Raw genomic sequence first — 24,209 nt, forward strand, 5'->3', positions numbered from 1 at the left:
TTTTGCAGCAAATTTGCCCAGTATAATATGTCACTTGATTTCTTAACTGCTGCTTCCATGGACGTTGATTGTGGATCCAAGTAAAATGAAATCCTTGACAACTTCAATCTTTTCTCCGTTTATCATGATGTTACTTGTTGGCGCAGTTGTGAGGGTTTTTATTTTCTTTATGTTGAGGTGTAATCCATAGTGAAGGCTGTGGAGTTTGATCTTCATCAATAAGTGCTAAAAGTCCTCTGAGTGTTCAGCAAACAAGGTTGTGTCATATGCATACAGTAGGTTGTTAATGAGCCTCCCTCCAATCCTGATGCCCTGTTCTTCTTCATAGAGTCCAGCTTCTCAGATTATTTGCTCAGCATACAGATTGAATAAGTAAGGTGAAAGGATACGACCTTCGCACACACTTTTCCTGATTTTAAACCACCCAGAATTGCCTTGTTCTGTTTGAACTGCTGCCTCTTGGTCTATGTGCAGCTTCCTTATGAGTACAATTAAGTGTTCTGGAATTCCCATTCTTTGCAACGTTATCTATAACTTGTTATGATCCACAGTCCAGTGCCTTTGCATGATCAATATACACAAGTAAACATCTTTCTGGTATTCTCTACTTTCAGCCAAGATCCATCTCACCTCAGCAGTGATATCCCTCGTTCCACGTCCTCTTATGAATCTGGCTTGATTTTCTGGCGGTTCCTGGTTGGTGTACTGCTGCAACCGTTTTTGAATTATCTTCAGCAAAATATTACTTGTGTGTGATATTAATGATATTGTTTGATAATTTCCCCATTCTGTTGAATCACCTTTCTTTGGAATGGGCATAAATATGGATCTCTTCCAGTCAGTTGACCAGGTAGCTGTCTTCGAATTTCTTGGAATGGAAGAGTGAGCACTTCCAGCATTGCATCCATTTGCTGAAACATCTCAATTGGTATTCCGTCAATTCCTGGAGCCTTGTTTTTCACCAGTGCCTTCAGTGTAGCTTGGACTTCTTCCTTCAGTGCCATTGGTCTTGATCATATGCTGCCTCCTGAGATGGTTGAACGTTGACTAATTCTTTTTGGAACAGTGACTGTATGTATTCCTTCCATCTGCTTTTGATGCCTCCTCCGTCTTTCAATATTTTGCCCATAGAATCCTTCAGTATTGCAACTTGAGGCTTGAACTTTTTCTTCAGTTCTTTCAGCTTGAGAAATGATGAGCATGTTCTTCCCTTTTGGTTTTCTAACTCATGGTGTTTGCACATTTCATTATAATACTTTACTTTGTCTTCCCAAGCTGCCCTTTAAATCTTCTGGTTAGCTCTTTTACGTCGTCATTTCTTCCATTTGCTTTTTAACTACCCTGTGTTCAGGAGAAAGTTTCAGGGTCTCTTCTGACATCCATGTCAGTTTTTTCTTTCTTTCCTGCCTTGTCACTGACTTTTGGTTTTCTCCTTGTACGAGATCCTTGATGGCATCCCACAATTGTCTGGGCTTTGGTCATTAGTGTTTAATGCATAGAGCTATTCTTGAGATGGTCTCTAAGTTCAGGTGGTATATCTCAAGGCTGTACTTTGGCTTTTTGGAGTTGTTTTCATTTTCCTCAGCTTCAGCTTGAACTTGCAAATGAGAAAGTGATGTGTCTGTTTCCCAGTCGGCCCCGACCTTGTTCCGACTGATGATGTTGAGCTTATCCGTCGTCTCTTTCCACAGATGTAGTCGATTCGATTCTTGTGTATTTCATCTGGCAAGGTCCACATGAATAGCCACCACTTATGCTGTTGAAGAAAAATATTTCCAGTGACTAAGTCATTGGTCTTGCAAAATTCTGTCATGTGATCTCCCTTGTTTCTGTCACCAAAGCCATATTTTCCAACTACTGATTCTTCTTCTTTGTCTCCAACTTTCACATTCCAATCATTTTGATTGGATGTTTGATCAATTTCAGACTGCAGAAGTTGGTAAAAATTTTCAGTTCTTCACCTTTGGCATTAGTGGTTGGTGAGTAAATTTGAATAATAGTTGTACTAGCTGGTCTCCCTTTTAGGCGTATGGATATTACCCTATCACTGACAACGTTGTTTCAGGATAGATCTTGAAATGTTCTTTTTGATGGTGAATGTGACGCCAGTCCTCTTCAATTTGCCATTCCCAGCATAATAGCCCATATGATTGTCTGCTTCAAAATGGCCAGTACCAGTCCGTTTCAGCTCACTAATGCCTAGGGCATTGATCTTCAAGCATTCTATTTCATTTTTGGTCACTTCTGATTTTCCTAAATTCATACCTCATACATTCCACTTTGGCAAAAGAGTGAACAAATCTGTCTTGGAAGAAGTATAGCCAGAATGTGCCTTAGAAGCAAGGATGGCAAGATTTCATCTCAAATACTTTGGACATGGTATCAGGAGGGACCAGTCCATGGAGAAGGACATCATGCTTGGTAAAGTACACAGCAAAAAAGAGAAAGACCCTCAATGAGGTGGACTGACACAGTGTCTACAACAACAGGCTCAAGCATAATAATGATTGTGAGGATGGCACAGGACTGGGTAGCGTTTCATTCTGTTGTACATAGGGTCACTATGAGTCAGAATGGACTTGATGGCACCTAACAACCACAACAACATTCCACTTTCCAATTACCATTGTATATTTGCAGCTGTTGCTTCTCATTTTGAGTTACGCCGCATCAGGAAATGAAGGTCCCAAAAGCTTTACTTCATCCTTTGAGGAGGCAACTCTTCCCAGTCATGTTTGAGCACCTTCCAACCTGAAGGGCTCATCTTCAGGCACTATATCAGACAATGCTCTGCTGCTATTCATAAGGCTTTCACTGGACAATTTTTTCAGAGGTAGATCACCAAATCCTTCTTCCCAGTCTTAGCCTGGAAGCTCCACAGAAACCTTTCCACCATGGGTGATGCTTCTGGCATTTGAAATACTGTTGGCATAGCTTCCAGGATCACAGCAACAGGCAAGCCATCAGCGTATGACAAGCAGACAGACAACGCTGGAGTGGTGGAAGTCAGTGAGAATTAAATGCGTTTCAGCAAAACCCCGGTGGCAAATGAGGAGACAAGGCATTCCGTCTACTCAGGAGCCAGATCTGGCTTCTCTCTGGGGTGGAGGGGACGGGATTCCTGTCCAGGCTCCTTTTCTTTCCCCTTGCTCTACTACTAACCGAAAGGCTAGCAGTTCTGATCCACCAGAGGTACTTCAGAAGATAGGCCTGGTGATCTACTTCTGAAAGATCACAGCCAGTGAAAACTCTGTGGAGCACAGTATTACTCTATATGGCCGTAAGTCAGAACTGACTTGAGGGTAACTGGTGATTTGCCTTGAGGATGAGGGGAGCGATACCTGCATGAGTGGAAATAGGTACTGTCCGTGTTTGTTGGCACCTTGTCATAAATTTTGGTTTCAATGTGAATGAGGAACCCAGGTTTTGCTAATTTTTCAAAAATACCACTTTGATCACATAGTCCTGTGCTCAGAAACCATCAGTAGTGCCTTTCTGTTTGTGATATTCATTTCAAGCCCTTTCTCCCTCGTCTTCCACAGCATGACCCCATCTTAATTTACTACCTTATTTCTTTTCATTCTTCTCAAGTAAACCTCCCCAAAAAACCTGTTCTGTCGGGTTGATTCTGACTCATAGCGACCTTATAGGACAGAGTAGAGCTGTCCCATAGGGTTTCTAAGGCTGTATATCTTTACAGAAGCAGACTGCCACATCTTTCTCCCGAAGAACTGATGGTGGGTTCGAACCACCAACCTTTTGATTAGCAGCGGAACACTTAACGGCCACACCACCAGGGCTTCTCTTCTGGAATGGATAGTCTTCTCCACTATGAGATGCAAATTCCACAAGGAAAATATAGCAAATTCCACTGGAGCCCTGAAAGAAAACTGGAGATTCTCTTGATGTTTATTTTTATCTAAAAAAGGAATAGACAATAAATTCAGCTTTCCTGACATGTGGGGATTGACAATGGTGTCTTTCGTCCATACATCAGGCAGTCACGGCAGTGCCCAGGGGATCTCCAGTGTGGAGGGGTGGGCAGTGGAGACCCCACTCACTTGATCGTTTATTCCCCAGTGTTCCTGTTCTCAGTGGATTTACAGATTATTAGTTTTAACTAAATAAGCTTTCACAAAAGGACAAGTGACATAAAGAGATTCCTGCAAAGAAACTTTGGGTTGAAGAGAATGCTGAGAATCCAAGCACAGACAAGCAGGAAGACAACAACAGAACTGACCCTTTTCAAGCCACATTAAAAAAAAAAAAAAACAAACCCCTTACCATCGAGCCGATTTTGACTTGTAGTGACACTATAGGACAGAATAGAACTGCCCCCATAGGGTTTCCAAGGAGCGGCTAGTGGATTCGAACTGCTGACCTTTTGGTTTGCAGCCAAGCTCCTGACGCCTATACCACCAGGGCTCCTTGCAAGCCACATTAGGAAGTAAAAACAACCGTAATGAAGTCACATCTGATGAGAAGTCAGCAAAATAATTAGCATGCAAGCAGACTACATCCATATCATTAACTAGAGCCTAGTCCAAAGTATACATTCTGTCTTGCAAATTAGCTAATGATATTATAAAACAACCATGATTAGTCAGTCATTCAAAATAGTTTATTTCATTTTTACCTCATCTTTTAAAAATTTCTGATTTTTGTATATATTTTATAATATATAACATTTTAATTTAGGAGTATATGCATTTAATTTATAAATAAGTAAATGTTCACGTATTAAGGATGTTGCCTAACACATGAATATTTTACTCTTAAGCAAGATGAGAAAAGTTTGGAGACCACTGTTTAAGATAAGCCTTCTGAGCCAGCCAATTGTTTGATGTACCATCTGTGTGTCTTAGTTACCTTGTGCTGCTACAACAGAAATACAAATTGGTGGCTTTAACAAACAAATTTATTTTCTCACAATTTGGAAGCTAGAAGTCCAAATTCAGGGCACTGGCTCTAGGGGAAGGCTTTCTGTTTCTTTCGGTTCTGGGAGAAGGTCCTTGGTTCCTTGGTGGTCTTCATGTGCTTGGCATCTGTCCTCCCACATCTCTGCTCACTTGCTGCTTGTTTATCTGCTGTTTTAGATCTCAAAAGAGATTGATTTAAAACATACCCTATAGTAATACTGCCTCATTAACATAACACAGAAAACCCTATTCCCAAATGGGATTATGACCATAGGTACGGTGGGATTTACAACACATATTTTGGGGGACACGATTCAATCCCCAACACTGTGGAACAGGAGACCTCGTTTCCCGCCAGGCCAATGCTCATCTGCCTGAAGGACTGCACCTTCTCCTCCTTCCATGTGCTTATCCCAAGAGGCTCTGGTTGAAACTCTCTATCTGGAAAACCTTTCCGGAGGACCTGAATTGAAAATTATCTCCTCTGTCTTCTTTTACTGACCGCTTCCCAATTGTGACTGAATTCATGATCAGTTAAGGTATTCAAGTAAAGAATGCTAAGGTTGCTATACAAGAGTAATCCCAACATTTCAGTGGTTTTGTGCAACAAAGGTTGATTTCTTCTCATGTCAGAAATTAAACTGCCTTCATTCTTGTAGCTGTGCCTTCTGAAACATGGGCTTGGAGAAGGGAGAGATGAAGGAGGCTCCCTGGCTCTTACTGCTGTGGCTCAGAAATGACATGCAGACACTTTCACTAACCTCACTGGCCAGCACTAGTCACGTGGCCCTAAGGTGCCAGAGAGGAGGCTGGGAAATGAAGAGGACCTCATGGATATTTCCAGAGCCCTAAACTGGTTTTATTTTAAGCTACTTGGGACTGAATCCGTCTTCTGGCACTTGGGTTCCTGCATAAGGCCTTGTATGTGGTAGTCCATTTTAATACTTCTTTTCATCTCAATAAGCTCAATAATAAATTGACAAACACATAATTTTTCAATAGAAGACTCATACACAAAATCTAAATAGGGAATAAGGCAGAAATACATTTAAAGGCTGGTTTAGAGGATGGCTCATGCTTAAAAAGATCAAACCATTTTATTCTCCCCTGTTTGATTCAGAGTGGCTCTGGGTAGATTTTCTAGATAGTAGTCTAGAGCTGTGCAGTTGTAACCGCCATCCACACATGGCTATTTAAATTAAAATTAAGTAAGATAAAGTCATTTCCTCAGGCACACTAGCCACGTTTCGAGTATTCATTGAGCCACATGGGGCTAGTGGCTACTGTGTTGGGCAGGGCAGATATAGAACTTTTCCATTGTTGAGAAAGTCCCACAAACAGCACTGCTCTGGAAAGTAAATTGAAGGGGTTTGTGTGAAGAGCAGTAGGAGATTTCTCTAGATTCGGCTGTAAATGGTAGAAAGATGAAAACGATCACACGGAAAGTTATTGTTACAAATAATGATCCAGATAACATTTTTATGCATAAGAAAGTCAATTCAGAAACACTCTAAAATTGCTTCTAAAATGTACAAGCAGTTGGTTAATATGGAAACAATTTGCTGGGAGGCAGTGTTGGGGTAGCGGAAGGAGCACTGGACTAGGAGTCAGATGACGTGATTTACGCCCTGAAGCTCACTTGATGAGCTGGGAGACCATCAGAAAATCACTTAGCCTTTCTGACCTGGCACTCCTCATTTATAACAGCTGGTGCCCTGTCAGGCACTAGTCTAAGCTATTTATTTTCTCTGAGGGCCCTCCTAATTTAAAATGATTCCTTTAATTAGATCTGTGGGTAAAATCCATCTTTTTAGGTAAAAATGGCCTTTCTTAGTTCTTTCTCTTAAGTCTATTAAAACTCGCATTTGAAGCTCTCTGAGAAGTAAATTCACTTATGCCCAGTATTTCTCCCAATGCCACTCTGTGCAGGGGTACCCCTCTCTTCCTGAGCTGGGGGGGTGCTGCTGACACTCCTTACCCCTACCCCATCCCACCCCACGCGGCCACCATGCTCCTAAGAGCAAAGCATTTTTCTGCCTTCAGAGACAATAGGGAAATTTTTTTCTGTCTTGAACCCAGTTGGCTCAGCTGCATCTCACTCTGAGTTTTAGATAGTTTACAGACACATGAACATGCAAAAAAGTGTAACCTGGGGACAGAAGTATTTCTTTTCTTCGTGTAGCTAGCCCCTCTTCAACCAGTGGAACTAAAGGCAATCGGGTCTTATCCTCACTACTGAGTGAATGTTTTTTTTACGTCTCTTCACGCTGTCTGCCGTAACACTCTCCAGTTCAGCCCCTTGGTTTTTGGTCTTAAAACATGGGAAAGGCGTCTTTGTGTTGTAGACCAGAGGCTTCCCTTATGAGACAGCTTCGTGGACAACAGTGTGGCACTTGTCTCTCTCTTGCTCCAGACACTCAGCCAGTCCTCTTGGGAGAAGGTAGAGCTGGCCTCCTCCTGTGATGATCGACTCTTTAGTTGTGTGTCATTTTCTCAAAAAATAAACACTCTGAGGCTACAATTTCTCACGCTTGGTCTCAATCCCAGAAGTTTGTTTTGTTGTTGTTGTTTCTGGAAACTTTCAAAAACGTCTGTTTGGCGATTATTTTAGTGGGGAACGTGTCAGTCAGCAATTAAACCTCTCAAACACATTTTATTTTTCGTGTTCAAATAACCCTTCAAGATGCCAAGGACCTAGGCCTCAGTGAGGGATTCATGGCAAGAATTCAGTTTCCTTTCTCTCTGATGTTTTAATTTTTTCCCCCTGGATCTTTCCTCTCTCTCTGAGAATGTGCATAAAAAATAAGGTCTTCTTTTCTCATCCGAATATAGGCTGTGCTTTGCATTGGCAAGAAAAATCACAGCCCTGACTGTTGCCTTCGCCCAGTTTTTAAATTGTACCTTGTTCTGTTCACAACGATGCAAAGTTACAGTGCAATTGAGTATTTCAGTTTAAGCCTTACTTGCTTTTTTTTTCCTAAACCTTAAAACAAAATTCTCAGAAATCTAAGTCTTTTGAATTGTTAACTTCTCAGAGCAAACTTACTAGGTAACTTGCTCCAGGAAGTAACTCAGCTTCCCCAGCTGCTAAGTAAGATCCGTCATGCCCACAGTGACCACACACTCCCTATTTAAAAAAAACTTTTGTCACGGTTCTGCTTTTCTGTGACTTAGACCCCACATGCCCTGTTTTGGGGCCAGTGGAGCAGTACCTGCTGGCAACTCTGTTGTGGGGGATGAATGAGTTAGCTCCTTTCTTTGGATACCTGCTTCTGGTGCTCGCCCCCTCACCCCCACCCCATTGCTTCCCAGCTTTCTTTTCTCCTTGTTGCTTTTAAAAGCAGGTTGGTGGCTGGCCGCAACAGTGGGATCTGTTTCCATTTGGAACCTTATAAATCACTGAGGGTGCAGAAGTAACAGGAATTGTTTGGCTGGTCCTCGTTAAGCAGGAGGGGGTCTGGGCTGAGTTTCCTCAGTAAAATCTTTGTGGACTTTACAACTCAAACACCTCTGTAGCCTGTCTGCTCAGATAAGAAACAGCTCTCCTTTCCTGCTCTATCTTTTTGCACTCTTTTTGCCTTTTATTATTTCGTATTCATTTTCTGTCCCCCTGCCCCTTTTGGACAGGGAAGGAACCAAACCAGTTGTCCTAGATTCCGACTCATGGCGACCTCTTGTGTGTCAGAGTAGAACTGTGCTCCGCAGGGTTTTCAAGTGGCTGATTTTTATGCAATGGGTCACCAGGTCTTTCAAGGTGCCTCTGGGTAGACTTGAACTGCCAACCTTTTGGTTAGCAGCCAAGCATGTTCCCTGTTTACGCCAGCAAGGGACCTAGGGAAGGAACAGGTGTTATCAGTCTCCTTAATTAGTGGGGAAACTGGAGTTATGTTCCCTAAATCCTGTAACTAGGAGCTCATGCAGTGTTCTCTACATAAATACATTATTTCATTGGGAAAAATTAGAGAATTAAAACAAGTTTCTGAAAAACTGAGAGGATGCCAAAAGCTTGGTTTTGGGGTAATGGTTTGCATACATATTAATGAACTTTTTCTCTAAGAATCACTGTTAAAATTCCTCAGTGTTCTACTTCACCCTTATTCCAGCTATGTTTGTTAAGCACCTATTATTGGGCAGGAGCCCTGGTGGTGCAGTAGTTAAGAGCTACAGCTGCTAAAAAAAAAAAAAGGTTAGCAGTATGAGTCCACCAGCTGCTCCTTAGAAACTCTGTGGGGCAGTTCTCCTCTGTCCTATTGGGTCATTACAACTCAACAGCAACAGGCTTGGTTTTTTCTTTTTTCTTCTCCTTATTGGGTGCAGAGCCCTGATAGAAAAGGCAGGGTGATATCGTGGTTAAAAGCACAGAGCTTTGGAATCAGCCCAGCCTGGATTTTAATTCAGGCCTACAGTTATGTGGCTTTGGGCAAGGTTCCTTCAGGACCTCGATTTCCTCGCCCGTAAAATGGGGATAATAGCATCCACCTTGTAGAGCGGTTGTGAGATTAAAAGAGACTCTGTGTGAAGGATTTAACAGGCATTGGTACATAGTAGTAAGCATTCTCCTAATAAAATTTCACCTTGCTTAGCTGTACATAGTGGCACACATTCTCCTATTATCTGAAAGGTTGGCAGTTGGAGCCCATCCAGAGATGTCTCAGAAGAAAAGCCTAGCGATCTGTTTCCAAAAGGTCACAGCCTTGAAAACCCTTTGGAGCACAGTTCTACTCTGCACATGTGGGGTTGCCATCAGTCAGAATCTACTCAATGGCGACTAGTTAATAACACAGCACTTTGATTTACCGGATCGTCTGAAAAAGAGCAAAAGCTTTATTTCTACACCCACAGGAAATTATTTTAATTTGTCAGAAAAGAACTTTTGAAAATGTTGCCAGAACCCAGGTTCTGCTTGGCGTGACTTGTCTCAGCCAATAAGTGAGAGACCAAGGTGGGAGAGTAGAAAGCCTCCTTTATTTCGTTGTGCAAAGAAAGGAACAGTCGGGGCTGCTACTGCCAAGACTGCTCAGCAAAGGCGAGTGGGAAGGTTACTTTTCTAGGGTTTACAAGCAGCAAGTTCATACAAATTACATCGGCAACACTCAATCATACTACACAGGCACAATAGGGTTTACATACAACTTCATGCATCATGTGTTCAGAAAGTGGGGGTTAAACTCCACCCAGAGGCAGTGAAGCTGCTATGTATGAGACACTTAATGAGCTAACAGGTTATTCAGAATGTCAGTGTGACACCTAAACTGATTCCTGCCAATTTCCTCTAGTTTTGGGCCACAGTTATGGAGAGGGGAACCAGGATGTTAACGTAAGGCAAGCTGCTTGAGGCAGTGGGACTTTCCACAGTCTGGGGACCTTTGTCTTAAAAAACGTTTTTAAAAAGTTTCTGTCAAAAACGTTCTTAGAAAACATCCCCTTTTCCTTTCCCAGAGCAGACAAGAAGTCTTTCGAGTCCTCTCATGTAGAAGCCACAAGGCAAAGGGGAGAATAAAAATCAAAGGGAAAGAACTTTTTTTTGAAGGCATATTCGGAACGTCAGTGTGGGGGCTGGGGACCTAGATCTAGTGTCTCTGAGGATCCTAGTCCAGGTGCTGATGAGGCAAAGTATATGTGAGGCATGGCCTCTCAGCAACCAGGTGGAAAGCAAACCAGCCAAAGGCCCGTGAAGAATGAAGAGGTGGAGGCCCATCTGAGGTACTTTCTACACAGGGCAAGGTCCTCGGGCTCCAGCCTTCAGACCTCTAGGCCAGGTGTGCTGGGTGTTGGAAGGCACAAGACCATCTCTTGCAAACAACTGTGCAAACAGCGAGGACTTCTGAGATTGGTGAGCCACACCGATCTCTCAGCTGGAGAGCTTTACTACTTCCCCTGGTTTTTCAGTGGTAACTGTAAGTCTTGGAAAGGATCACTGGTCAGGTAAATTAGTCCAGAAGAGTTAACAATTTGAATATATGTCACAGTCCTGGAAATGTTGGTATTAGTACAAACGCATGATTCAGGTGTATTTGTTTACTGCCCAGATCATTGGCATGATGCTGCCCTGCTAATAAGGATATTGATTTAAAAAAAAGTTACTGTCGAGTTGATTTCAACTCATGACGACCCCTTGTGTGTCAGAGTAGAAATGCGCTCCATAGGGTTTTCAGTATATGATTTTTCAGAAGCAGATCACCAGGCCTGTCTTCCCAGGTGCCTCTGGGTGGACTCAAGCCTCCAACCTTTCAGTTTGTAGCCAAGCATAAACTGTTTGCATCACCCAGAGGACGCCAACGATGTTGATACACCTTCCTTATTTGCCTAATATTCTATGTCAGTGAAAAGCATAGTTAAAGAAGCAGAATCTTGGTTTTGACTGTCACAGATGTGTGTTAGCATAAATCTGTACCCTGTGTGATTTCAATGACTCTTTTAAGGAAATAGCTTCAGGGAGGCATAAAGAAATACCACTGTGGATAGCGAGGGGTTAGAGTCCTAGGCAGAGGGTGGATGATAGCTGAGACGTGTCACCAGGCAGCCGGAGCTCGAGCACAATTGATAGCCCACAGGAAGTTCGTTCTGGTTCAGAGATGCAACCTGGGCAATCAGCAAGAGCACAGATTTTGTAGAGAATGGAGAACACTGGAATTCCAGCATCAAGGGGAGAAAAAAAAAGAGAAAGAAGAGAAAGTCACCAAGTGAAGCTAAAATAAGGCATACGCCCCGAAAAGTGAGGGACCGTGGCTCACATGTGACTTTTGCCTGTGTTTGAGGTTAGAGACAGCTAAGGAAGGTGAGGTTCATTCCAGAAATAGGGAAGAGTTCACAGGAGCATAGCCATAGAGCTGGGGTGGTGAGAATCAATGCAGAAAATCTTTAGTGAGTTGATCATTCATTCGTTAGTAACATGCCTTAAAAGGGAGATCCTATATGTCTTATGGAACCCTGGTGGTACAGTGGTTAAGCTCTCAGTTGCTAACCAAAAAGTCAGCAGTTTGAATCCATCAGCTGCTCCTTGGAAACCCTGTGGGGGAGTCCTACAGGGTCACTATGAGTCAGAATCGACTCAACAGCAATGAGTGGTTTATATGTCTTATACACGTGACAATACTGTTCCAAAAATCGTCTGCCCTAGTGTTCTTACAGGCATAAAATCACCTTCTAGCTCAGGGGGGCAACTCCTAAGAAGCTTCTCTTAGATGAACAGTGGCACAGGAGTGTTCTCCAGCCTCCCAGTGGCTCGGCCAAATCTACACTTCGAATGTGGCCAGTGAGTGCAATGGCAGCTGGGGCCAGAGAATGAGCCACACCCTGTGGCTATGGCAGGGACAGCCAGGCGTTCTCACCATAGCCAACCCTCTCTCTCTCTTTCACTACAGAGTGCTGTAGGGAACTGCACTGTCTTCTTTGAGTGACCTGCGGTGGCTTATGGGACGTTGGGTTGGGACCCTTTGTGATCCACCATGCTGCTTGGGGTGACGACGGTTCAGAGAGGGAAGAAGCCAGCGGTCACACTGGCCTGCCTCCTCTTCGCCACAGCAGGCTGCTTGGCAGACTTGAGTGAGTACTTCCTTTCTTTCTTAGCCTGCCCTCCTGGGAGAACACTTGGCCCCTCATGGAAAATGGAAGCATTAGCATTCTACAACAGCTCTTTAAAAAGGCCTTCCTCTTCCTGAATTCAAAGAACAGTTCACTCTCACTGGCCTCTAGGGATGTGCTCAAGAATACAAGATGAGAAAGACCACAACAAAATGGTCAGAGCTATGTCAGAGGAGGAGGGGCAATAATAACAACAGCTGCCTTTTATTGAGCACTTATTACATGAGATTATGACAGGCAATTTACACGCATTGTTTCCAAGCCTCACGACAGCCCTGAGAGGCAGGCATTATTAGCTGCATTTTACAGATAAGAATGGAGACTCAGAGGCCAACGTTACACTGCTCAGTAGTGCAGGGATGCAGACCCACGTCCTTCCAGCTCCAAAGCCTGGTCTCTTTCGCCCTCACGCCACACCGCTGCTCCAAGACTACTTTCTGGGAAATAAGGACCGGTTGAGGAACGGACCCAAGGGCAGCAGAGTTACTGAGAATAATCAGCTCATCTGCGGTACTCTGCTCTGGAAGGTGGCTTGGGTGGTGCTGCTTGGTTGGGGGCGTCAGTTCACTGTGCATCTCTGTTCTTCCTCCAGATAAGGTCCCCCAGGTCACTGTCCAGCCCACTTCCACCGTCCAGAAGCTCGGGGGAACTGTGATCCTGGGCTGTGCAGTAGAGCCCCCGTGGATGGACATCACCTGGCGCCTGAACGGGAAGGAGCTGAATGGCTCAGATGATGCTCTGGGGGTCCTCATCACCCGCGGGACCCTCGTCATCACCGCCCTCAACAACCACACGGTGGGACGGTACCAGTGTGTGGCCCGGATGCCTGCAGGGGCCGTGGCCAGCGTGCCAGCCATGGTGACACTAGCCAGTGAGTGCTGCAGTCTTTTTCCCTGCTCCGTCTCTTTCTTCCCTACCATTCACACAGCCCCATCACTGGTCTTTCTGTCAAAGGTGATGTAGCAGCTGAAATTTCAAATCAGAGGGCGCTTGCTGCCCAATAAAACCCAGATGATCTAATCACCAAGTGGGGGGCCATTGTGGCATTACGAAGCTTCACTCTAAATAGGGTCAATGTTTGGAATCACTACAGAGAGAGAGGTCAACTGGTCAGTGTTGTTGACATGGCTGAACTGTTTCTGTGGGTCCCAGGGCTGGGCCATGCCATGCCCTTCAACTTAGACACCGTGTGGTTTTAGAGGCCATTCTGCAGACTTGTTGCTCATCACCTTTCACCCCCCTCGCTCATCCTCACTGCCCACAGCCAGAGGCTCTCTGTCATCTGCACAGAGCCTCCCATTCCAGATTTGGCCTCCCGCCTTTCTGTGAGGGGCAAGCATATTCCGGAGGCCTGGAATAGAAATAGCAAAACTTGATGAAAAGGAAATGGTGACAAAATGAGGAGGAGAGTGGAAGCGAGAAGAGGTGACAGTTTGGTCAAAGGAGGATGCAGGAGGGAAGCCTTCATGTTACTGCAATTAATCACCTCTTGAGTGGGCTGGGAAACCTTGGTGGCATAGTGGTCAAGTGCTACAGCAGCTAACCAAAAGGTCTGCAGCTTGAATCCATGAGGCACTCCTTGGAAACTCTATAGGGCAGTCGTACTCTGTCCTATAGGGTTGCCATGAGTCAGAATCGACTCGACGACAGTGGGTTTGGTTTTTTTGGTTTTGAGTGGGCTGTGTTCCAGGCACAGTACACACACTATCTGATTCCCTACCCATCACACACACGGAAAATGAGACTGGACTGATGAAAAAAACTACTGAAGGCTACAGAGAAGTCTTACATGCTCAGCCTAGCACCAGGAAATATTACGAATTTCCTCCAACATGGCCTCTTTCCCGTAGGGAATAGGGAAACTTGTTGGGACTTTAATGTCATTTGAATTTAAACTTTGAGACGATTTCCAGAGTTTGTTCCCTCGGGACTTGGCAGGGACTTCTGTCCCTGACAGCCCTGCTTAAGACTTCTGTGTTCACCATCATCACGACCCTCTGGACGATGGTCTTACTTCATGGGTCATGCCTAAGGCAGCAAACTTCTGAAATGCACCTGTACCTAAGCCACTTGGGGTCCCCGGGGCATGTGGGAAAAGTGCTGAGAGGTGGGAAAGGAGAAGAGAAAGGAGAAAAGGCCCCTCCCTGCCCTCTGTTCACAGAGGGGCTCTGCTTGGCAGGAGAAAGGAATGCCCGCTACAGGCAGCTTCTTCGTTTTCTTGGGAAATAGTCAAGGGGAGAAAGGTGGGATGTATTCTGATCTGTCACCCCAGGGGGCCGGCTGACCTTGGGCTGTATCTTGGAGCCCCCCCATACAGTCGGAGCACCCATTGGGTGCAGGGATCCACTGAGCAGGCTTTCAGTGCTCAGTGATGGGGGGAGGCCGTACCAGCTGTGCTTGCAGAAGGGGTGCAGGGGTGCGAGGGGACTTGGGTGAGGAAGGTGAGAAGGGAGAGCTCGGAGGGGTCATACCATTACAGCAAAGAGGGCTGTGGTCAGCGCTACACTTCCTACCATCATACTCTTCATTTACTTTTTAACACTGTAATTACACTATAATTACGCTATAAAGGAAGTTTCAAATATACAGAAAACGCTGCCTCCCCTAAGCCCACCACCCTCACCCAACTACCATTATCATTTTGGTGTCTGCTTGCCTGGTCTTTATCCGTGGTTTTACATTGTCATAATTATACTACTGAATGTAGGTTTCTATTTTTAATTTCTCCCCTTGACATATTTCCTTTTTGTTTTTTATTGAGTATAAAACGCATAATGTATACAGTAAACTACACAAAGTACACTAATCTTCAATGAATCACCTGAAGTGCCCTGGTGGCGCAGGGGTTAAACACTCAGCAGCTAACCGGAAGGTCGGTGGTTTGAACCCACCCAGCTGTTCCAAGGAGAAAGATGTGGCAGTGTGCTTCCATAAAGAGCACAGCCTTGAAAACTCTATGGGGCAGTCCTACTCTGTCCAGCAGGGTATCTATGAGTCGGAATTGACTGGATGGACGTGGGTTTGGGTATGGGTTTATACGTCCGCGTGACCATCATTCCAGTGGGTTCCCTCACGCCCCTTCCTGGTTAATGCCACCCCACCTTTCTCCACCAGAGCATGGTTGTAATCACTAATGGCCCTAGAACATCCCACGAGTGGCTGTGCTGTAGTGTACTGAACCCTTATCCTATTGCTGGGAAATTAGGTCACTTCCAGATGTTCGTTATTACAAATAAGATGTGCCTTTGGGCACCATTTGTGCCTTTAAAAGTGATGCTGCTCATCTGGGGGTCGGGGGGGAGGAAGGGGAAGGTTTTATCTGCAAATGGTCAGCGTGTGTGTCTGTAGGGACTCATTTCAAGCAATTCCATAACTGTCAATTTGGCCTAATTAGGAGCCAGGCTGAGCCTTTTATTCTTTGGAAGAAGGGAGTGTTGGAGTAGAAGGTTTATGTTGGAACCTTCCTTTGGCTTCAAGGTGTATCTGTGTGAGCAGAGACAATTTATGGCCTTCGTTTAAAAAAAAATCCCTGGCCGCCTCTTTCTCTGGTGCTTGAGGGGACCTGCAGTTGGCAGTGAGGACAAAGGAAAGAGTTTGGTGGCTGCCCAAGAAGGCACAGCGAGAGAAGGCTTGTGCAGGAGCCGAGCTGGCTTGTTGGAAAGCTAAGAACTCTTGGCTTGTCATTTAGACATGAATCAGAAGTAAAACGTTTGGGCCTGACTGGAAGGATGAAGAAGTGCTGGAAAGAGAGAGAGAGAGCAAGAGGGAGCCGGTGGGGTGGAACTGCAGCCTCCCAAACCTGCAGGCAGCAGAGATGATATGGCAAGAAGGCGGGAGGGGGCAGGAGAAGGGGTGCTGTCTTTGGCTTGATGCCATTGGGGGATTTGGCCCAGGCTCAGCAGTTAGATTAAGTTTCTGAAAGCACATTCCTGAGCAGAATGGGGGCTGTGTTTTGTTGGTTGGCTGATGCGGGAGGGAGGCCAGCGGTAGATGGGATTACCAAAAGCATGGTCTGCATTCAGACGGAGGCAGGGCAGTGCGTGCCCATGCACACGCAAGCACACATGCACGCATCATTTCAGGCTTCCTTTTCCTGGGGCCTCTTCTGCACGTGCTCAGATATTCCTCCTCGGACAAAGCAGTTGCTATTTGGCCTACCTGGCCAGAGGCTGTCTCCTGTGTCCAAGTCCTGAAGCTCACTTGGAGTTTTAGATGAAAGGGGCTAGGACTTAGGGGGTGGGAAGAAAGGAGGCCTCTGGCGAGAGCTTTGCTGATCAGGAACCCTTTCACTCCAGCACTGGATGTTGGGGCTTCCACTTGGAACTCACCCCTACCTGGTGACATCAGGTCTTTAGATAAAATGAAGTCCCACCTGTGCACCCACCCTCCACTCTAGGCAGTCCCAGCTGTGTGGACAATGGCCGTCTTCCCTCCTGTGGAGGTGTTCACCTGGCTCACCTCTGTGGAGATCTTTTTTTTTCCCCCTATTTAACCTGAACTTTTCCCTTTTGGGGGCAGATCTCCTGCTGCTGGTGCTTCACTTCAGACTATCTCATCCAATTCTTGCTTTTTTGAAATGCTTTCGGCTTTGATATCCTTGATTCCTCTTCCTTTTATCTTTCTTTTCACGAGCTTTACATCAAGGAGGAAATCACTCCACTCGGATCAACCGTTCCCCCTCTGGGCTCCGGAACCAACAGCGGGCATTGCTCAGTGAACACGAGACTCTTTCTTGCTGGACCGTGATTCAGCCTCAGAATTATCCTCAGGACAGGAAGGCAGCCACAACCAGTTCCCCAGAGCTCCCTACAATGTGAAAACTATTTTCTGTCCCTCAGCTCTGATAATCTACCATGCAAATAAACCCCTACTTAATCGTTTGTTTTTTTAGTTTCAGTTTTACTGTGATTTAGGTGAAAGTTTACAGCTCAAATTAGTTTCTCATTCAAAAATTTATATACAAATTGTTTCATGACATTGGTTGCAATCCCTGCAATGTGTCAGCAGTCTCCCCCTTTCCACCCGTCGTTCCCATTTCCATTTGTCCCGTTTTCCTGTCCCTTCCTGCTTTCTTATCTTTGCTTCCAGGCAGTGTTGCCCATTTGGTCGTATCTACATGATTGAACTAAGAAGCACGTTCCTCATGTGTGTTTAATTATTTTACGGGTATGTCTAACCTGGCTGTAAGGTAGACTTCCGGAGTGGCTTCAGTTCTGAGTTAGCAGAGTGTCCAGGGGCCGTAGTCCTGGGAATTCTTCCAATCTCTGTCAGATCAGTAAGCCTGGTCTTTTTTGTGAATTTTAATTTTGTTCTACATTTTTTCCTCTGTTCTGTTCGGGACCCTCTATTGAGATCCCCATCAGAGCAGTCAGTGGTGGTAGCTGGACACCATCTAGTTCTTCTGGGCTCAGGCGAATGGAGGCTGTGGTTCATGTGGACCATTGATTTACTATATTCCTTGTGCCCTTAGTTTTTTGTTCTTGTTGTTGTTCTCCTTTGCTCCAGACAGGATGGTACTTAATTTTTTATTTTTAACTTTTTTTTTTTTTTAAGTTTTCGGTTCTTTAGTTCTCCCAATTATCCCATCATCCCTAGTGCCAGTAGTAGCTGGAAATAAAAATAGGTGGTAGCTGGGTAGTAATTCTGAGAATTTTACTTCTCAAACTAAGGTAAAGTCTCCAGTTTACGGTGGTATGTGAGAACAGATCCACAACTTGCCCATAAGGCCTTTGAGCTCTAAGACCAGGCATGCACTCCTGAATTAGCCTCTCCCCTGTCTTCAGAGATCAGGAGATGAGCCAGCAGTTGACACTGGTGACAGCTGACAGGAAAGCAAGGAGTTCCCTTGGACAACGGCCTTCATGACTCTCTCACTTTTAGTCAAGGTCAGCAGACAACCAGGAGTCCACAGTTTGATACATGAATAAAATGAAGAGCCACGGTGGTTTCGTGGGAAAAACAAGGAACAAACAATCCTGGCTTGAAGTCCTAGCTCTGCCATTTAACATTACATGACTTCATCTCTCAGATCTCCACAGCTGTGAATTAGCGCTGTAATGCTTACATCACCAGCCTCGTGAGGTTTGTTCGAGAATCAGATGCAACAATATGTGATAGTAATATTTTGAAGCATTTTGCAAATTCCAAACTTCATTCAGTCACCCGTTTGGTCAACAAAGCTTTGTGGAGTGTCTCCTTGCTGCAGGCTCTGGGGCCTGTGTGCCTGTGTCTAGCCTTCTACTGCCCGAATCTGGGAGTATCCCTTAGGATAAGCATTCAGGGGGTGACAAAGCTTCCAGTCATAAACCAGTTGCTATGAGTTGATTCCAATTCATGGCGCCCCCCCGCCAATGTGTGTCAGTGAAGAACTGTGCTCCGTAGGGTTTTCAATGGCTGATTTTTTGGAAGTAGATTGCCAAGTCTTTCCTCTAAGGCACCTCTGGGTGGACTTGAACCTCCAACCTTTCAGTTAGCAACTGAGTGCATTAACCATCTGGAACACCCAGGGACTCCCTTCCATTCATAGCCAGAGCCAAGAATGAAGACTGACTGGTTAGGAAGAGAGAACTACCCCATTTACTATGAGTTTGTAGCTCCCATCATGTATGTGTTCCCAGGTTCCCAAGTTAACAGCCCCCTGGAGCAGCCTGTGTCACCACGTTGTGTGACGTCAGTGTAGCCTGCAGGGCTGCCCATTTTTGCTTCTTTGGGTTCATTGTTGCCTCTTCTTCCATGCAGACACACATCCAGTTGTGGCTGGCAGGCTGGGCTGACCCTGGCCCTCAGCATGGTATATTTCACAGACAGAAGCCACGGCTCCTCTCGCTCAGCTCCCCCTACCTGGGATTCCCATCAGACACTTCATTGAAGGTCTTCTGGGCTCTGACCCTGGACTAGACTGGGCAGTCAAGGAGCACGGTAGACTTTTCCTCCTTAAAGTATTTCTAGTTTCCTGTAACTCCCACCATCCACCTCAGAGATATCATCTGCCTGGAGTAGTTTAAGAACATGTGTCTTTGAAGGCAACTGACACTAGAGTCCCCTTAAGTCCAAGCCCGAAAATCATGAATGGCACCTTTCAACCTAAATGTGACCACACTGCTGGTGCACTTGTTGTTCCCAGCTTTTGTGGGCACAGGCTTCCCTCAGCCCTCTGGACTTTTTGTGTCTTGAATGAAGCTGTGCCATTGGAGAACCAGGCACAGAGACCCCATCATCACGGCTCCTTCCTGGGTGCAGGAATAGTTTTATCAAGCCCTCTTGCCTTTGCCTAGACTTGTCCTTAGGATTCGCTGCAGCCACAGGCATCTCAGACACAAAACTGTGGTTCATGTTTGGCAATCTCATCAGATCCTTCATGTCTGAATTCTAATTTGCCGTAAGCACTTTAATTTATGTTTTTCTGGGCCTTGACTTTTGACTTTAAAAGGTTATATTTTATAGAATATATCTGGACAAGCCACTTCAAATCCTTTGTAGAATGGAGGGGTGGAGAGAATAAGAGGAGAAATAAGCAAGCAAGCAATAAGTAAACAAATAAAAGATAGGTAGGTAGGTAGGTAGGTGGGCAGATAGGTATGTAAGTAGGTAGGTAGGTAGGTAGGTGGGTAGGTAGATAGGTAGACAGAGAAAGAGAGAGGCAGATAGAATTTCTTTCATTTCCAGCAATCACTACAGTGATCTTCCAAGAACATATTCTCTTGCCACAATTAATATTCAGTTTCTTCCTCAGTACTTCACCGTGTAACAGTATGTTCTATTCCTAAAAACTTATTAAATAAGACGAGACCAAGGTTCACGAGTTCCACTTTGGCAATAGCAAACCACTCACTTTCTGGTCTGAGTTCTGCGTCTGCATGTTCCGGAGGTTGGTGCCTGGGAATCGGGTAGTATTTAGAATTCTCAGTAGCGCAGGACAAAACCCGGCCCCTGCCGTGGACGCTCCCTCAGACTAGTGGAGAAGATGGACCGGAGTAACACGTTAGCCGTAAAGCACAGCAGACCAGGGTGGCTGGAGTAACACGTTAGCCGTAAAGCACAGCAGACCAGGGTGCCTGGAGTAACACGTTAGCCGTAAAGCATAGCAGACCAGGGTGGCTGGGGTAACACCTTAGCCGTAAAGCATAGCAGACCAGGGTGGCTGGGGTAACACGTTAGCCGTAAAGCATAGCAGACCAGGGTGGCTGGAGTAACATGTTAGCCGTAAAGCATAGCAGACCAGGGTGGCTGGGGTAACACGTTAGCCGTAAAGCATAGCAGACCAGGGTGGCTGGGGTAACACGTTAGCCGTAAAGCATAGCAGACCAGGGTGGCTGGAGTAACACGTTAGCCATAAAGCACATCAGACCGGAGTGGCCTGTTGTTGTTAGGTGTTATCCGGTCCCTTCAGACTCATAGCGACCCTACGCACAACAGAACAAAACACTGCCCAGTCCTGCGCCATCCTTACAATCGTTGTTATGTTTGAGCTCATTGCTGCAGCCACTGTGTCAATCCACCTCATTGAGGGTCTTCCTCTTTTCCCCTGACCCTGTACTTTGCCAAGCACGATGTCCTTCTCCAGGGACTGATTCCTCCTGACAACATGTCCAAAGTATGTAAGACGCAGTCTCGCCATCCTTGCCTCTAAGGAGCATTCTGGCCACACTTCTTCCAAGACAGATTTGTTCATTCTTTTGGCAGTCCGTGGTATATTCAATATTCTTTGCCAACACCACAATTCAAAGGCGTCAACTCTTCTTTGGTCTTACTTATTCAGCGTCCAGCTTTCACATGCATACGATGTGATTGAAAATACCATGGCTTGGGTCAGGCGCACCTTTGTCTTCAGGGTGACATCTTTGCTCTTCAACACTTTGAAGAGGTCCTTTGCAGCAGATTTGCCCAATGCAATGCGTCTTTTTATTTCTTGACTGCTGCTTCCATAGCTGTTGATTGTGGATCCAAGTAAAATGAAATCTTTGACAACTTCAATCTTTTCTTTGTTTATCATGATGTTGCTCATTGGTCCAGTTGTGAGGATTTTTGTTTTCTTTATGTTGAGGTGCAATCCATACTGAAGGCTGTGGGCTTTGATCTTCATTAGTAAGTGCTTCAAGTTCTCTTCACTTTCAGCAAGCAAGGTTGTGTCATTTCCATAACGCAGGTTGTTAATGAGCCTTCCTCCAATCCTGATGCCCCATTCTTCTTCATATAGTCCAGCTTCTCGGATTATTTTTCAGCATATAGATTAAATAGGTATGGGGAAAGAATACAACCCTGATGCACACCTTTTGTGACTTTAAACCAATCAATATCCCCTTGTTCTGTCCGAACAACTGCCTCTTGATCTGTGTAAAGGTTCCTCATGAGCACAATTAAGTGGTCTGGAATTCCCATTCTTTGCAGTGTTATCCATAATTTGTTATGATCCACACAGTCAAATGCCTTTGCATAGTCAATAAAACACAGGTATACATCCTTTTGGCATTCTCTGCTTTCAGCCAGGATCCATCTGACATCAGCAATGATATTCCTGGTTCCACACCCTCTTCTGAAACTGGCCTGAATTTCTGGCAGTTCCCTTTCGATATACTGCTACAGCCGTTTTTGGATGATCTTCAGCAGAATTTTGCTTGCATGTGATATTAATGATATTGTTCTATAATTTCCACATTTGGTTGGATCACATTTCTTGGGAATAGGCATAAATATGGATGTCTTCCAGTCAGTTGGCCAGGAAGCTGTCTTCCGTATTTCTTGGCATAGACGAGTGAGCACCTCCAGCGCTGCATCTGTTTGTTGAAACATCTCAATTGATATTCCATCAATTCCTGGAGCCTTGTTTTTCGCCAATGCCTTCAGAGCAGCTTGGACTTCTTCCTTCAGTACCATCGGTTCCTGATCATATGCCACTGCTTGAAAAGATTGAATATTGACTAATTCTTTTTGGTATAATGACTCTGTGTATTCCTTCCATCTTCTTTTGATGCTTCCTGCATCATTTAATATTTTCCCCATGGAATCCTTCACTATTGCAACTCGAGACTTGAATTTTTTCTTCAGTTCTTTCAGCTTGAGAAACACCGAGCATGTTCTTCCCTTTTGGTTTTCCATCCTCAGCTCTTTGCACATGTCATTATAATAGTTTATTTTGTCTCCTGGAGAGGACTTTTGAAATCTTCTGTTCAGTTCTTTTACTGTTCTTTTACTAGGAGTGGCCTAGTAGAGATGTAAAAGGTGTTAATGGAGCTCAGGTAGTAGCAGTGGTTCATGGCAGTTTCTGGGGGTTGAGGAAGACCTGGGAGTTGAGCCTTGAAGAATGTGCGTGGGACAAGCTTTATCTCTAGTTCTTTTGATTCCTCACATACCTTTCTCAGGCCTTCACCGGCTGAATTCAGCTCTCACATTGTGTACTTAGGGGCTTTTTATCTCCAAAGTGAGTCCAAGCAGATTGTTAATCTAACCACCCGTGCTTCTCTGTCTCCCTGCCTCATCCCATTCTGCTCTCATCCCCCCTTCTTCAGCTCCCACTGTTTCTTATCTCTTCTGCCTTTGGGAATGCATGTTTTCTAATTAAGAGAGGAAACCTTAGAGTGTTTTTTCTAACACTATGTCTCCCCCCACCCCAGACTGGTTCAGTCAGCCAGTGGCTCCCTGACAAAACAAGAAGGAGCCATTCGGTTCTTACTGGGAAAACATTTGTGTGTTGTGCTTCTCAGGGAATTATGCAAGCTCTTTGCTTTGGGGATGAAGGGGTGGCTGTGGGAAGAAGAGTTGGGGCAGGAAAGAAAACACAGGTGGCTTCCTGAGCTGTCCCTAGAGGGGAAGGGGCCTGCAGCTTAAAGCTGGGGCTGAAGACACTCGCCAGGGTGAGCATGAGTCAGCCTCTGCGCTATAGTAGTTGGAAGAGGAGACCTAGTTTGGGTTTGAAATGTAGCTGTTTATACCATAAATTATGTGTATTTTACTTCACTATTTGGGCAAGAAAATTACTGAAAGGTAGCTTAGACACAAAAGATGCTAAACAACTTGAATATCTAAATATGAAATAAGGAGTGTCATATAGAGCTTTAGGCCCAAGTCTCACTACCGGTGCTGTTGAGCTGATTCTGACTCATGGCAACCCGTGTATTTCAGAGAAGAACTATGCTCCACAGGGTTTTCATGGCCGTGACCTTTCAGAAGCAGGTTGCCAGGCTTTTCTTCTGAGGCACCTCTGGGCGGGCTCAAACCCCAACCTTTTGGTTAATAGCCCATTGCTTAACCATCTGTACCACCCAGAGGGCTCCTAAAGTTGCATTAACCCTTTCCGTTTCCTACTGGACTCAAGTAAAAGTGGGGTTGGCAGAAATTCATACCTCACAAGAATTTCCCCTGATGTTCTGGTGAAATCTTCAAATGGCATTAGCAGTGCTAGTCAAGTACCCAGACACCCCATGGTACAAGCTCTGCATCTTGGTTGCCAAGGTTTACTGCAGACATTCAGGGTCTTAATTCCATAGTTAGCAGTTGTCCATATTTACCAAATCAAGACCTCAAGTCTGTGGTGGTCTTCTACCAGGAATATGCCAAGGACCCAGTGACCAAGGTAAGCATGGGCTTCTTGGTGCTTACTTCCTAATTTGTAGTGAGCAGTTTCACATGATTTATGTGGTGAAACACATGTGAAATTGTTCACTACAGATTAGGTACTAAGCACAATAAGCACCTGCTTACTTACCTTGC

At 45.1% G+C, this 24,209-nt stretch overlaps 1 protein-coding gene across 2 annotated transcripts in view; it reads left to right on the plus strand.

The window, feature by feature from the left end:
* The window catches only part of BOC (BOC cell adhesion associated, oncogene regulated), a 92,913-nt gene that overhangs the window by 37,756 nt on the left and 30,948 nt on the right, over positions 1-24,209 (plus strand). For both annotated transcript variants that reach the window (XM_023551802.1, XM_023551801.2), the window contains exons 3-4: positions 12,284-12,464; positions 13,096-13,374. In XM_023551802.1, the coding sequence (XP_023407570.1) occupies positions 12,368-12,464; positions 13,096-13,374 (376 nt within the window). In that variant the 5' untranslated portion in view covers positions 12,284-12,367. The remainder of the gene's footprint in view (positions 1-12,283; positions 12,465-13,095; positions 13,375-24,209) is intronic.

The sequence above is a fragment of the Loxodonta africana genome, chromosome 1, assembly GCF_030014295.1.
Source record: "Loxodonta africana isolate mLoxAfr1 chromosome 1, mLoxAfr1.hap2, whole genome shotgun sequence".
Taxonomy (NCBI): Eukaryota; Metazoa; Chordata; class Mammalia; order Proboscidea; family Elephantidae; genus Loxodonta; species Loxodonta africana.